Raw genomic sequence first — 15703 nt, forward strand, 5'->3', positions numbered from 1 at the left:
GACGGTCTAGCTGTTTTGGGGTAAAAACTAATAAATCATACCAATCACAGCAGTAGTTCTCGACGCCACCATGTTCAAAGTTTATGGCACACCCATCTCGGGAATTTGGGTATCCAAATTATTTCTGAACGTCCCAGTGTTAAACACGACATCAGAGGGTGTTCAAGTGCAATTTGTACCTCTGAAACCCGTATTTACCATAAATCCAATAACACGTGAAGGCAGCATTAACCTCAGATATTTAGTTTTTAAGGAGATGCCGCTGCGTTTACCTGGTTGAAGTCAAAACTTTTAGAAAGATTTCCAACTTACGAGTTAAATAAGTGTCAACTTAAAAGATCAAATAAGACATGAACACGTTTACTATTGGGAAATGTGTAATTCCTGTAATTTACAACATGATGCACATTTTACTCAGTGGACAAGGAATTTAAGAATCACAATCAGTTTTGAACCGGACCCTGAATTACTATTTCAATTATTCTCAAAATTACACAAAAAAAAAGCATAATTAATTAATCAGTTTAATCACTTATTTTTCATGAAGTTGTCAGTAATGAAATGTCATTTAAAGAAACAAAGTTCTGTCTGAACTGTTCATAAAATCATTCATTATCGCACTAAATTAAATCCTCAACATTCACATTTACAGAACATTTTTTTTAAACAATTTACACAAACTTTGCTTGTATTAGAGTGTTATTGATTACAATGGTAGCATTCAGGGAACACAATGATTAGTTTGACAGGAGGATGATGAGTGCTGCAGTCCAGCTCAGAGCCAGAAGCGGATGTTTGTTGACGGAGGGCGTCCCATCAGTCACACTGATGTCTTGAGCTCCGCACTGGGAGCAATCCGACCCACACAGCGAACACACAGACATGTGCTGTCTCATCTCAGATGTGTAGGACCGCACTGTCCTCCGTTCTGCAGAGGATAAGTGAATGAAACAAGGAACTTGAAAAACATACTGGAACAGAACGGCATATGAAGGACCATGAATTTGATTGTTTGGAGCAGTTATTTAAAGAGTCTTACGGGGCTCATAGTAGTCGTAGATCATCGTCACAGCATCTTGGACATTGGCTACCTTAAAGTCCATTATGGTGGATATTTCAATGCACTTTTCGAATGTGGTCACCTGTGATGAGAGAAAAGATAAAATTGGAGATACAGCCACGAACCATTTGATGCACAAAAAAATAAATAACCAAATAAACCATCATGAGAACAAAAACAACCAAAATATTGATGGACCCCATTAAGGACCCCAATGGGGACCGTCAACAGTTTGGTTACCGCCATTCTTCAAAATATCTTCTCATGTTCAACAAAAGAAAGAAACTCTACAGGTTTGGAACAACTTGAGGGTGAGTAAATGACACAATTTTCATTTTGGGGTGAACTATCCCTTTAAGTAAATAAGCCGCTTAGAGGAACTCACCGTGTCTAGGTAAAGTATAACTCGTCCTGAAGGCGTCTCTACTCTTCTGACTATATCATCTATCTGGACACCATCTTGGGCCAAACTGAAGCCCGTGAGTAAACCCACGTCCAGTATGGCCATACCCGTCTGACTCGGGCCCAGGCCTTCCCTCAGCCTTAAAGAAATGGCAAAAAAATTGTGTTTTCAGACAGATTTCTACTCCAAAGTGATTCCATTAATATCTACAGTGGCCCCAAAAAGTATTTGGACATAAATACTTTGAATTGTATGATTTATGATATAGAATATCTAATGCAATTTTGCTAGTTGTCAAATAAACCTGGCATTGTATATTATGATTATTGATGTCTCTTTGATGAATTGCTTCCTCCTTTCGCTTTGGATACGAGCATCTGCTAAATGCATAAATGTAAATATTGATCGTGTAGAATATACATCTTATTGATGTCGACACTGATGTTGCTTTTTACATCTACAAAAAGATGTAAAATGAATATTATACTTTTATTATCTTATTGGTAAATGTGCTACTTATTTGTATTTAATTGAGCTGCATATTTCTTCTTTTCTTCCTATTAACGTAAGACAAAAATGGTACATTTATTTTATACAGTTTATTAATGTACAGGGTCCCTTTTTAATTAAATAAATAAATAAACATATGTTTTAATATTTTGTTATATAATGCAAATGATTGTTTGGGGCCGCTGTATATTGTTTTGTAATTTTATTTAAATTTAATTTAATTTAGGGAATTTGAAAACAATGACATAACTTGAGATTAAACAAATAATTGTTGATCTCATTTTTTTTTTATTATTTATTTAAATGTGTGTATACACAAACAAACATGTGTGTGTATGTGTGTATATATATATATATATATATATATATATATATATATATATATATATATATATTTTTTTTTTTTTTTTTTTTTTTTTTTTTTTTTATCATTTCTATTATTTATTAAATATTTTAAAAAAAATTCAGTTCAGTTAAAGTTCAAGGAAATCAAAAAGAAAAAAAAAATCACTGTCAAAAAGAGTTTTCAAAAAATTGTGATGTTTCCAAAGTTAACAAGTAATCATATTAAATAATTAATCGTGATCATGCTTTTTCCATAATCGAGCAGCCCAATTGTTTTGTTGACTTTCTAATCACATTTTTTGGTGCTGATGGAATACTTTTGGCCGTGTGTGTTCAGTCCAACCGCTCACCTGAAACATATGTGAAGGTTTACATGAAACTCCTCATTGTCCATTACGTCTATATACAAATAAAAGGCCTCATCTGTGTGTAGATCACGCCGTCTGAGAGACAATCTCGGGGTTTTCACGTTGTAGAACACAGAAAGCTGAAACCGTAAGAGAAAATGAGTGAAAGAAGTCCTTGGGAGTCATTTTCCCGTTTTATCGCTTCATAAAGTCAGATGATCGGAGGAATCATTCACATATGAAGCACAAATGAACAAACATCAGGACATCTTCTGCAGAACAGACTTCTGGACAATGTTTTACTGTTTCACTGCTTCTCAAAGCAGCTCAAGATGTTTCAACAGTGTCAGCGTCTGGGCCCGTTTATGCGCTCCATGGCGAGCAATCAAAGGTATAAGAACACACTGGACTGAGAGAGGGGGCATCCAACTGCTGATAACAACAGAATATTTTTGCCATTGCGTCTCTTTTTATCTTTATGGGGATTTCAGTTATTCACAGCTTGCAATGCCTTGCTGTTTGACAGGTAATGGCTTGATCATGCGAAATTGTCAAGATGGTCCGCTGGTTGTTCAACAAGCAACTTGTTTTACTTTTTGCTATTTTGTAATATTTGTGTTTTTTGTACCAGAGGGTTTTAGTGTGCCAACAGAAGAAAAGGCCTGCCAATTATATATATATATATATATACACTCACCTAAAGGATTATTAGGAACACCATACTAATACTGTGTTTGACCCCCTTTCGCCTTCAGAACTGCATTAATTCTACGTGGCGTTGATTCAACAAGGTGCTGAAAGCATTCTTTAGAAATGTTGGCCCATATTTATAGGAGAGCATCTTGCAGTTGATGGAGATTTGTGGGATGCACATCCAGGGCACGAAGCTCCCGTTCCACCACATCCCAAAGATGCTCTATTGGGTTGAGATCTGGTGACTGTGGAGCCATTTTAGTCCAGTGAACTCATTGTTATGTTCAAGAAACCAATTTGAAATGATTCGAGCCTTGTGACATGGTGCATTATCCTGCTGGAAGTAGCCATCAGAGGATGGGTACATGGTGGTCATAAAGGGATGGACATGGTCAGAAACAATGCTCAGTTAGGCCGCGGCATTTAAACGATGCCCAATTGGCACTAAGGGGCCTAAAGTGTGCCAAGAAAACATCCCCCACACCTTTACACCACCACCACCAGCCTGCACAGTGGTAACAAGGCATGATGGATCCATGTTCTCATTCTGTTTACGCCAAATTCTGACTCTACCATCTGAATGTCTCAACAAAAATCGAGACTCATCAGACCAGGCAACATTGTTCCAGTCTTCAACTGTCCAATTTTGGTGAGCTTGTGCAAATTGTAGCCTCTTTTTCCTATTTGTAGTGGAGATGAGTGGTATCCGGTGGGGTCTTCTGCTGTTGTAGCCCATCTGCCTCAAGGTTGTGCGTGTTGTGGCTTCACAAATGCTTTGCTGCATACCTCGGTTGTAACGAGTGGTTATTTCAGTCAAAGTTGCTCTTCTATTAGCTTGAATCAGTCTGCCCATTCTCCTCTGACCTTTAGCATCAACAAGGCATTTTCGCCCACAGGACGAATGTTTTTCCCTTTTCACACCATTCTTTGTAAACCCTAGAAATGGTTGTGCGTGAAAATCCCAGTAACTGAGCAGATTGTGAAATACTCAGACCGGCCCGTCTGGCACCAACAACCATGCCTCGCTAAAAATTGCTTAAATCACCTTTCTTTCCCATTCTGACATTCAGTTTGGAGTTCAGGAGATTGTCTTGACCAGGACCACACCCCTAAATGCATTGAAGCAACTGCCATGTGATTGGTTGATTAGATAATTGCATTAATGAGAAATTGAACAGGTGTTCCTAATAATCCTTTAGGTGAGTGTATATATATATATATATAATTAAGGCCTGTTTCACACACACTGCATCTGCTGTGCATGACGTCTATTTCCATCACAATGTACTGGCAGATGTTGAGACATACCTGAAACAGAGCAATGCCTTTACCCTCTGCCACCACTTCAATGTCAATCCCCTCATTTGGATGAATCTGTAGAGGCAAACCCAACATTAGCATGCTTCGCTTAGCAGATCTTGACAAATTACCAAGGTCGCAAGCAGTCGGCAAGTTATTTGCAATGATCACTTTGAAAAGAAACAGCACACATGTCAAAGTTCAATACTTTTGAGTTATTTATTTATTTAGTAGATTTTTTAAAGAAGTCTCTTTTGCTCAACAAGGCAGCATTTATTTGATCAAAAATACATTAAAAAAAGTCATATAGTTAAATATTTAGTGCTGTCAAAATTAACACGTTAACGCATGCAATTTAATTTTTGGAAGCGGTTAAGTGAAAATAACATTTTCTAGAAATAGATGCTATTAACTCTAAGTGAAAATAGTGATATATTCTATTTATACCATATAAAAGTAGCAGTTCTTTACAATATGTGTAAATAGTCATTAGATGCTTTATTTTGACAGATACTATTTGCACCTCAGTATTGTTGTAAATTAACAGGATGCAATAATAAGTGTAAATTATTATATTTATTAAAATTATTAAATGGGTGCCGCCTTAATGGGACAATAAAAGCCTTCCCTACACCTACCCCTACCCAATAAATACCTTTATTATTAAACATTTCGTTAGGCACTTTAATTCCACTTTTCTTAATTTTTATTGAAAGTAAATGCCTTTCTGATGTGATATGTGATGTGAAAAGGGAGAAGAGCGAGCTCTGCAAAAGGCGGATTTGAACCCGGGTCGATCACGTCAAAACCTGGATCCTCGAGCCTTATGCTCTACTGACTACGCCACTGAAGAAATTAATATATATATGTGTTTGTCTTTTTTAATCTTGTTTGGCCCAACCAGACATTATAGGCGGAGCTAGTGCAAATAGACACTCATGCAGAATCCGCTTTTTCCTATCATCCTTTAGCTAGCATTACAATACACGATCACGCTTTTAATCAAATGCTTTTAAACCATTCAAGCACGACATGACACAAAAGAGTGTGTTACTACTGCATGGCGCGCGAGTGTCTGTGTGACACACACACACACTCGTGCGCACAGAAAGCTGCTTCAGACAGCGCTTGAACGGACAAAAACACACACAATTATGCCAAAATGCTGTTTTGTTGAGTATCCTGGCCAGCACAGTTGAATGAACGTAATGAGTTGTGAGAAAATGGGATGCGTGTCAGGTCCGGTCATATACGGCATTAATTAAAGTGACAGCAGCCTAATAAACCTACTGCTGTCTGTCATTAATGATAATCAGAGAACAAAAGACAAAGAGAAAATCACTCACTGCTCTTAACTGAATAACTTTTATAGCTTTAATGAGGATTAATCTATATTTAATTGATAATTTATGCAGTGAAGACTGTGAAGCGTTTGATAACACCTGTATATCCTACCTGAAAATCTTAAAGCACTGTTTAACAAGATTACATGGGTCAAAAACAATGAAAAATAACTTTTTGTGCACTTTGACAGGGCAATTAACCAGCCTGACTGGGCTAATAGAAAAATGTATAAATAGAGCAGATAAATGTGACATTTATTTTGTTATATTATTTAAAGCCTAAGAAATGTAAAAAAAAGTGCTAGCTTTCAGTTAAACTGTAATGGTGAGTGACTATAATTAATGGCTGAAATTGAGGGGGAAAAAATCTTTTCATTGAGACATCAGTAGCAGTATTGCTATATATCCGTGATACTGGCCTTCTTTCATAAAAAGATGCCATTAATTAAATATTTCATATAGGTGTCTGTCTTTATGTAGTTTGTATGTTAATTTGGAGATTAAATGTGAAATTATTATAATATAAAAATATATAAAAAAACTAAAAATGTTAGATTATTAATCACGATCAATTACAGAAAAATATTTGATCAATACGTTAATTTTTTTTAATCGATTGACAGCACTAATAAAAATATATTTAAAAAAAACGTTAATATTAGGTGCAATTAATCATGATTTATTACAGAAATTGTGCAATAAATAAAAAATTAATCAGTTGACAGCACTAGAAATATTATTAAAATTTAAAATATCTGTTTTCTATTTAAATATATTTTAAAATGTAATTTTATTCCTGTGATGCAAATCATTACTCCAGTCTTCAGTGTCACATGATCCTTCAGAAATCATTCTAATATGAGGATTTAATGCTCCAGAAACATTTATTATTATTATCTTGTCAAACCATGATACATTTTTTTCAGGAATATTTGATTAATAGAAAGTTCAAAAGAACAGCATTTATTTGAAAAGTATTAATGTCTTTACTGTCACTTTTGATCCATTTAATGCATCCTTGCTGAATAAAAGTATTGATTTCTTTGAAAAGAAAAATCTTTTGAATGGTAGTTTGTGTTAGCACAGATGTGTGTTATATACATACGGGCAGGTCTTGTGTCTGTTGCAGCAGGTAATTGGATCTGTCAATGCTGAACATGTCGGCACCGTTCACTGAGATGGTGAGATCCACGAACTCGCCGCTGTTGATGGTGGCGTAGACTGACAGCGCTTGCAACGCCATCACTGTATCCTGACAGTAAGGAAAAACACAGAGCAGATATAATAAAGCTTCAGAACTGATCAAAACAACAAAAAGGGCATTCAATGAAGGGGTAATGGGATATATGTATTAAAACTGTACATAGATTCTGTTTTGATTTCATGTGTTAAAGGCAGATGTGATCATCTGTCAGGTGCATCTGTGTCACAGAAACCTCACATTAAATCGCCTGCCACCTGGTAAATAACACCGCACATGTGCAGAGCAGAGCACAAAAACAGCCACACATCTTTACATTCTCACACAAATACACACAAAGCGCAGTCAGATGTTCTCCTGTTGGATTCAAGTTGTTGTGTCAAAGCAAGGGTCTTCAACACATGCGTCCCGGAAACTGCTAGTGCTTATTGAGGTTAGTGTTCCTGACAGAACGCAGGCCGCTCGCAGCCAGACGTCCGGGTTAATATCATAAGTTAAAAAAAATTTTATCTCACTTCGATGGCTTCTCACACATCTTGAGTTCCAATTGAAACATTCGCCTGCCAACAAATTCATCTCCCTGAATCAATGGTTAGATCAAAGGTGTGTGTAATCATAAACACTGGGACACTTATTAATACCTCAGTAGATGTTAAAGCCCGTTTACTTTCTTAAAAGTATATTTCCAGGTTCATTTGTTTTCAACTTGTCCCTCTTTAAAAAAAAAAAGCAAAAACCCGAGGCACTTACAATGGAAGTGAATGATAATGGAATCCACAAACATTCAAATAGATGTAAACAATAAGGCCCTGTTTACACCTTGTATTAAGATGCGTTTTGGTCGATCGGATCACGAGTGGACGACGCTAAATACAGGTGTAAACAGGGTATAAGTCGTTTTGAGCTAGTTCACTTTCAACCACTTCCAGAGGTAGTGGAAAACGCATTAGACCGGATTGCTTTCTTAGTGCAAACGCTCGTGGTTCGAAAAGCCACAAAAGGCCGTCTGCTCTCTGCCTATTGACCATAATGTGTTTCCCATAATGTGTAAACATTATGGGAAAAGCGCTAGACAGATGAGATTTAAACTTTGTCGGCTGGAGACCGAAGTTTGGTTTGAAGACAAAAAACATAATAATAATAATGATAAGTCCTTACATTTATATAGTGCTTTTCTGGGTAATCAAAGCGCTTTACTTTTTTTTTTAGAGGGGGGGAATCTACTCAACCACCACCAATGTGCACCACCACCTGGATGATGCGACGGCAGCCATATTGCACCAGAACGCCCACCACACTGGTTTATTGGTGGAGAGGAGACAGTGATGAAGCCAATCAGTATATGAGGATGATTAAGAGGCCATGATGGACAGGGGCCAATGGGCAAATTTGGCCAGGATGCCGGGGTTACACCCCTACTCTTTTTCATCCTGGGATTTTGACTGACCACAGAGAGTCAGGACCTCGTTTAACATCTCATCCGAAGGACGGTGCTTGTTACAGTATAGTGTCCCCATCACTACAGTGGGGCGTTAGGACCCACACAGGGTGAGCTCCCCCTGCTGGCCTCACTAACACCTTTTCCAGCAGCTACCTAGTTTCTCTTGAAGCCAATACGGAAGTGACTGCAATTCATCGACTGGCCGCTAGGGACAGGCCCCAGAAGGGAGCAGAATCTCATTGAGCCCAATGTTAAAATGGCCAACTTTACAGCAGATTAAAACATGTTTACAGCCTGGTAAAAATTGTGGTTTTGGTCTATACGGCTAATTTTGCCCTTCATGACGACTGTGAGGGGGGTGAATTTTTTTTATAACTCATTCGTTTACATTATATAAAGCATTAAAGTTCTGCATAATTAAGGGCGTGGCCACTTTGAGTGACAGGTGGATAGAAATTTATCTGCTGTCTGATAGTCATCACGTCACTTCAGCTCCGCCCACGTCCCGCCTTTTTGCCCATTTTCTGTTATCCGGGAGTGACACGCGATGACACGCTGCCAAGATGGCAACGGCCATCAAGTCCATACTTTGCGCTTTAAAACTGCTCTTCAGAATCCTATGGGTGACGTCACGGACACTACATCCATATTTTTTTACAGTCTATGGTATTTACGTGCTTGTAAAAACCATTCACACACTTTTTGCTAACTGGCAAGCAGCATTAGCAGCTCATTTTCTTCTTTGTCTACTTACTACTTCTTCGTCGTATCAATGTTTGCTCGGCAAGACCGTTTTGTGCTTGAGCGCCACCAAGTCGTGTTTTACTGTCACTTCAGCAGCTCCAGGCACTTGAACAAAAGCGCTGATCTCATTGTACGGCCAGTTTTTAACGCGTTGCATCAAAATAAAAAAACGACCCCAAGGCGGTTACGCCTGGCGTTTTGCGCGTCGGTGTGCACACTCACATTGAGCGCCCTTTGTTTAGTCACAAGGCGTTAAACGTCGGCGATAACGCATGCGGAAATCGTCCCGGTGTGAACAGGCCTTGAGTCTGAACACAGCAGATGACAGGAGGACCATTTAGAACTAACAAACACTAGTAAATACTAAAAGCACATTGAAACTGTTAAGTGGTGTACTTAACTTACAATAACGCTCACACAATCGCACGCACACATGCAGCCTCACACGCACGCACACACTCACTCACTCGCACATGCATTTTTTTGTATTACTTGCTTTTGTGTTTTGCCTCCCTTCCTCCATTTAATGCTAGTGAAAGAAGCATGTATCAGACGAATGATGTCAGAGAACCGTCAGTACACCATAATCAATTATGGTCTACTGTATCGATGCAGAATCGTCCACGTCCATACCGAGAAGGGCCAACCGATTAATTTCAACACCCCTACTCTCCGTATGTTTTTTTACATACGTACATTTACCTTCCTACAGACCCTCCCCCGCGAAGAAATCAGGACGGAAGTGGTTGAGAGTGGACAAAAGAGATTAAATCGACCAAAACGCATCTTAATACCAGGTGTAAACAGGGCCAGTGTTCAAATGATTTCAGTATGAAAAAAATGCTTACTAATCTCTTCTGTTTGAAGTTCAAATACTAGTTTTTAGAGAAAAACTAACGTAAGTGCTTTAAATCTTTCCAAAATTGGCCTAAAAGTACGTTTCTGTCCCATATAAACAGTTTCTATTGTCTTTCGTGAGTTGAACGTGTGTTTGATATGTACCTGAGTGGATCCATATCCCCCGAGATGGTTTCTTTGCTGACTGAGCCACTTTATCAGACTAAATCCTTCATCCATTTGTTTCAGTCTGTACATGGACAGCAGTACATATGCAGATATCTCAATTTCAGCTGAACGTGGCTGCCAGGAATTTTGCAAGATTTCGCCCGGAGATCTCCAAGTTGGCACTCCATCTGAAAGACCCAGAATGCAGCATCACCATCCAACTATTATAAACACATTAGCGTTTAACACATTTTACTGTGCCAGGTACGGCGCTCGTCCATAACAGTACAGCTGGTCGCCACACTGTGTGGAATTGAAGGAAACCTATGGGTTATTTTCAGCTTCATGTATGTTTCACATCTGTGGCATGCTGTCGATTACCACAGACAATAGTTTCACCCCTCAGAGAGTATATGCAGGATATACTTACCAACAACTATTGCGCTGTTCAGCAGATGGGTGAGGGCAGATGGAGCGCTGGTGCTGTTGGCCAGTGACAGCGCATAGGTGACTAAAGACAGGCTGTAGTTACTGGAGATTCCCTGAGCCAGTCGAGACTCCAGGAAACTCAAGGCAGAAGACACACTGCCTTTATATGTACTCTACCAGGAGACACAAAACAAACAGTCAGTCAGTAAATCAATCAATCAATAAATCAATCAATCAGTGATTATCTATCTATCTATCTGAACCATAGACTGTAAAAAATATGAACAACGCGACTTCATTCTCTTCTGCTGAAGAAAAGTAAAGCCGCCTGAGGTCCGAATATTGCACTGACATTGTGCGCAGATTTGGGACAGAGTCTGCGCAGTAGAGAGCAGGAAGTAGAACGGCGATGTCAAATGTCCGCCCACACTCTCGCAGATGCAGAACAATTCATTATGTTGGTGTGAAATAAACATAGCCTGGCTCCGCCCTCCTACATACTTCCGCTTAATTTTCATTTTCCTTCAGTACTCCGTCTGGGACTGAGGTATATTCTTAGGTTTTCTCCAAACAAATTTTTACCGGCCCAATCAGCGAACAGAGGGAGTGGCTGAGAACGATGACGTTGATGTTGTGCGCTAGTTTGAGTTGTAGTTCAGTAATGGTGGCGGAGAAAGATGCGGGCTAAGCCATTCATTCCGTTGTGGCACCGCTGCCGAATATCCAGAAGTTAAAGCCTTTCCAGCTCGCTCCGTTAGTGGTGAAGGAGTTGGCTAAAGCCCCGGTAATTGTTTCGCGTGCAGTCGGAAGGTATTGTCATCATTTACAGGGGCTAGTCAGTGATTTTATTGCCGTCTCCGTCTCCCAACACCCGCGTAAAAATCCCTGGCCGAATTGCCTCCTGCTTTTTATAGCATCAAAAAACTACTAAAACCAAACTTATTTAAAAAACGAACAGTTGAAATGGAACCAGCGTGATAAAAACTGCCTTAAATGCCTCAAAAAATTATATGAAGTGTAATTTAATTGTTTAGTTTGTCTCGCATCCATTAGAATACATGGATGGGCGGGGGTTATGACCTATACTGGGACCAACCACCTGGGGGCGAACGAGACGTTTTGGCTTTAGTTTTTAACACAAGTGCGGCAGGCTTGGTCTGAACTCACCATGTATCCGGCGTCCTCCAGAAGCGCAATGAGGACGTATGCTGTGAGAGACACAGGTCCATCCAGACCTCCCTGGAGCTCTGTGTGGATGACCCGACCCGGCTCTCTGAACGACCCGTCAGGGTTCTGCTGGACAGAAAGCCAATATGCTGTCCTCTGCATCACCGTGGGGTCAATGGAAATGAAGTCCCGAGCCTGGAGGAAACACCTGAGCACGAACGCTGACAGCCTGAACATCACAAAGCACACCACCAGTCAATCATACACTCGATTTGTGTTTGTATTAATTTTTCATGCATCGGTTCTGAAGTTAGTACTGAACTGGAAAGATAAATTAAGATGTTTGACATTAAGGAGAGAATTTACTATGTTTTTGGGGTAGAGTTTAAGCTGCGATGTATTTATTTATGTATACCATGTGCTGCCAGAATAATCACTGCCTCCAAAAGCACTGAAGGAGCCATCAAGCCTTTGGTAGGAAAGCTCACGCTCATACGCTGCAATCAAACAGAACAGAAGTTTTAACTCAAGGACTTACGCTGTGTTTGCCAGGACTAGAAGACTTCACAACACTCACCTTCCATCATGTAGCTCATAGCCTTGCTTCTGGTCTTTTCCTCGGCTTGCTTGGTATTTCTCAGATATTCGAGAACATAAATATTTGGAGCAAAATGGATCATGTTCTGCTCACCACAACCGTAAGGCATCTCAATGAGAGAGTCCAGATTTCCAATAGATGGGCCCAGAATGTCACCTTCAACATAGACGCATATAAAAGAGGGTCAGATGAGATGTTTGCACTCCAAAGAAGCCGAATAACAGCCAGAGGACACATACCCACAGCAGATACAGTGGCCCTCTGACTGTCAGGAACCACATCCGCAGGAAAACTAAATGTCATTGTCCTAGACACCGTGTTCTGGATCAGGGGAAACTCCAGAAACAATGTTTGAGTTGACGACTTCTCCAGTCCCTCTGGCTAGAGAGAAACCATTCAACACAAAAAGAGTTTAGAAGGATTCTCCACTTTCCCGGCTGCTGCACATCAAGATAGTATAGAATAATCAAAAATAATGAGATTTTTTTTTTTTTTTCTATTGTCATGATTTTTTTTTTAAATGCACAAATAAATTGTTGTACTGTCTTTAATAAAAAAATAAAAATAAAAAAAAAACATTTATAAAAAAAAACATATATATATATTTATATTACAGATTTTGCTTTGCTGTAATAAATATAGAATTATCAGAAATTTAAGAAAAATGCTTTAATAATGAAAATATAAGGCGGAAATTAGCGTTGTTTCTCTTTTATTCATGAAAAAAATGTAGAATAAAAAGCTAAAATGAATGTTACTATATTTTTAAAATAGAAATATCAACTTATTACAGATTTTGCTTTGCTGTCAAAAATATAAAATCATCAAAAAAATTGAGGAAAAAAGTACAATCAACCATAAGAGGAGAAAATGTGCTCAATTTTCAAGAAAATAATGTCAAAATGCTGTCTTCAATTTATTTAAATAAAAACTTAAATGTATTACAAATATTGCTTTGCTCAACAAAAAATAAAGAGAATGTCCAGATGCACTGTAGTCAAAGAAAATAATGTGTAAACAAATAAATAAATAATGGTCCTAAAAACAAACAAACACTTTTTTTTTTTTAGAATAAGATAGGAGAATTTTTGAATATTTTTGTAATCATGCTGGCATGATTCACCTTGACAAGAACAGTCTTGTAGACCCAGTCTGAAGAGTAGATGGATGTGGCTTTGACAGAGATGGGAATCTCTCCCACCGCCGTGGTTCTGATGGGGAACAGGAGCGTTGTAATGTTCTGACTCAACACCAAGACTTTCCTCACATTGTTTAAAGAAAATTCTTCATTGTCTGGTGACACAAATTCAAACGCCGGACTCTCTGCAACAACAACCAACACCTGTGACGGGCAAAGACATGAAGAGAGCTGCATTCAGCAGACTATAATTCACTTACAACAGAACAAACCTACAGTAACCTGCGTTAAAGTCAACATGAAACAGCATCCGCAAGCTATTTTACTTTCATTTAGCTGTGCGCCGGAGTTTAATTTTGCTAGTCAGGGGTTTGTTCAAATAATTTGAGCAACAATTATAATGCTGTTCAGATACTTCAGATGTTTTAGTGAATTGCACAGGCACATTCCCAGTTAACAAAAATATGTTAAGAACATTTTGCTAACGTTCCTATTAAGTTGTGAAAATTTAATTTCTGAATGTTCAAAACGTCCAGTTTTTTAAAAATGTTTTTCTTGGTTATACGAATGTTATAATTTTAGAATTTTACAAAAATGATGGAAGTGTTACTTTTGAATGTTCTCTGAAAAAATGTTAGACGAATGTTAAACTAAAATTCTATTAACGGTGTATAAATGAAATTTGTGTGCTAAGGTTTTGAGAACATTATTAAAGACCAGATAACTGTGAACAAACATTCTATTAAAGGGGTGGTAAACCACGATTTCACTATTCTAACTTTAGCTAGCGTGTAATGTTGCTGCTTGAGCATAAACAACATCTGCAAAGTTACAACGTTAAAAGTTTAAAGCAAAGGGAGATATTTGCTTTTAAAGAAATCAGTTTCTAAGAACTACAGCAAACGGCCAGTAGGCGACTACACACATTCCTCCAGGGTTGGTGACATCACCAGGCTCAATATTTACATAAACCCCTCCTCCGAGAATATTAAATAAGGGGGGGTGAGGCCATTTTGTATCGCGGCGCTGTTGAGGTATAGTTAGGCTGGAGTGTTGTTGCCGCGATGCCAAGGAAACGCTGTTATTTTCATCCGGATTGCAGGTCTTGGGTACTTGCTCTGTTCAGCCTTCCTTGTGGGACGGGGGTGCGTTGCAGAGCGTTTAACATACAGCATGTTATATGCACGTGTGTATGAGACAGAAGGGAACAGGCGCGCGGGGCTCCCTGCAGCACATCTCACGGAGGAAAACATCCACCGTCTTCGCGATTTCAATGCCGGATTTGCACAACGTCAGCTGCGTGAAAAAAACACTGCCGGTGCGTGGATGCACGACGCGCGCGCTGCACATTTCACGGAGGACAACTTCCACAAACTTCGTGAGTTCAATAGGATATGCACAACGGCTTGTCCTGAAAGCTGGATTTACAAACAGAAGCTGTTTACGGGCCACAACCTGTAAGTCTGATTTATATTTCATCGATGTGTTTTCCTGTAATAGGTTGTAGCAAGGAAGTAAACAGATGACAACGCTGTTCTGCAAACCAGTCTGTTAAATGCTCATTCATACTTAACGTTATCCGACGAACACCTAACGTTACAAACACTAACGTTAAAATCTCAACAGCGAACCTGGCATTAGTGTAAATGATTCTTTGATTAGAGCTTTTATATATTGTTTATCTACAGGCTTGCTAAACATGGTTCTGTGTGTGATTTGGCTAACTTACTAGTTAAAGCCAGTGCTTAGTGTTCGTTTTGGGTTAGTTCTTGCAACAGATATTTGGCTATAATCGTTCTAAAAATACAAAAGTTAAAGTGCCATTCAGTAGCGATCATTATAGATCCGCAGTCTTTACTCTTGAGGACTGAACAGGTTGAACAGGTTCTGCTCGATCATCTCAAATGTTCTGGGTCTGATTCGGGCTCATATGGTTTTATTGACGCCGTTATTCCAATACTGACCAAAGCACAGCCTCCG

General features: G+C 38.9%; 1 protein-coding gene across 1 annotated transcript in view; it reads right to left on the minus strand.

Annotated features, from left to right (window-relative positions):
- Nucleotides 1–362: 362 nt before the first annotated feature.
- The window catches only part of cd109 (CD109 molecule), a 40017-nt gene continuing 24676 nt past the window's right edge, over nt 363–15703 (minus strand). The window contains exons 21-33 of the mRNA XM_079830354.1: nt 13709–13927; nt 12825–12966; nt 12565–12741; nt 12403–12484; nt 11988–12216; nt 10822–10993; nt 10389–10579; nt 7106–7252; nt 4667–4732; nt 2669–2805; nt 1446–1602; nt 1040–1142; nt 363–928 (exon numbers count right to left, since the gene is read on the minus strand). Coding sequence (XP_079686480.1) covers nt 738–928; nt 1040–1142; nt 1446–1602; nt 2669–2805; nt 4667–4732; nt 7106–7252; nt 10389–10579; nt 10822–10993; nt 11988–12216; nt 12403–12484; nt 12565–12741; nt 12825–12966; nt 13709–13927 — 2013 coding nt within the window. The 3' untranslated portion in view covers nt 363–737. The remainder of the gene's footprint in view (nt 929–1039; nt 1143–1445; nt 1603–2668; nt 2806–4666; nt 4733–7105; nt 7253–10388; nt 10580–10821; nt 10994–11987; nt 12217–12402; nt 12485–12564; nt 12742–12824; nt 12967–13708; nt 13928–15703) is intronic.

This window comes from Gobio gobio (assembly GCF_949357685.1).
Source record: "Gobio gobio genome assembly, chromosome: 12".
Classification (NCBI taxonomy): domain Eukaryota; kingdom Metazoa; phylum Chordata; class Actinopteri; order Cypriniformes; family Gobionidae; genus Gobio; species Gobio gobio.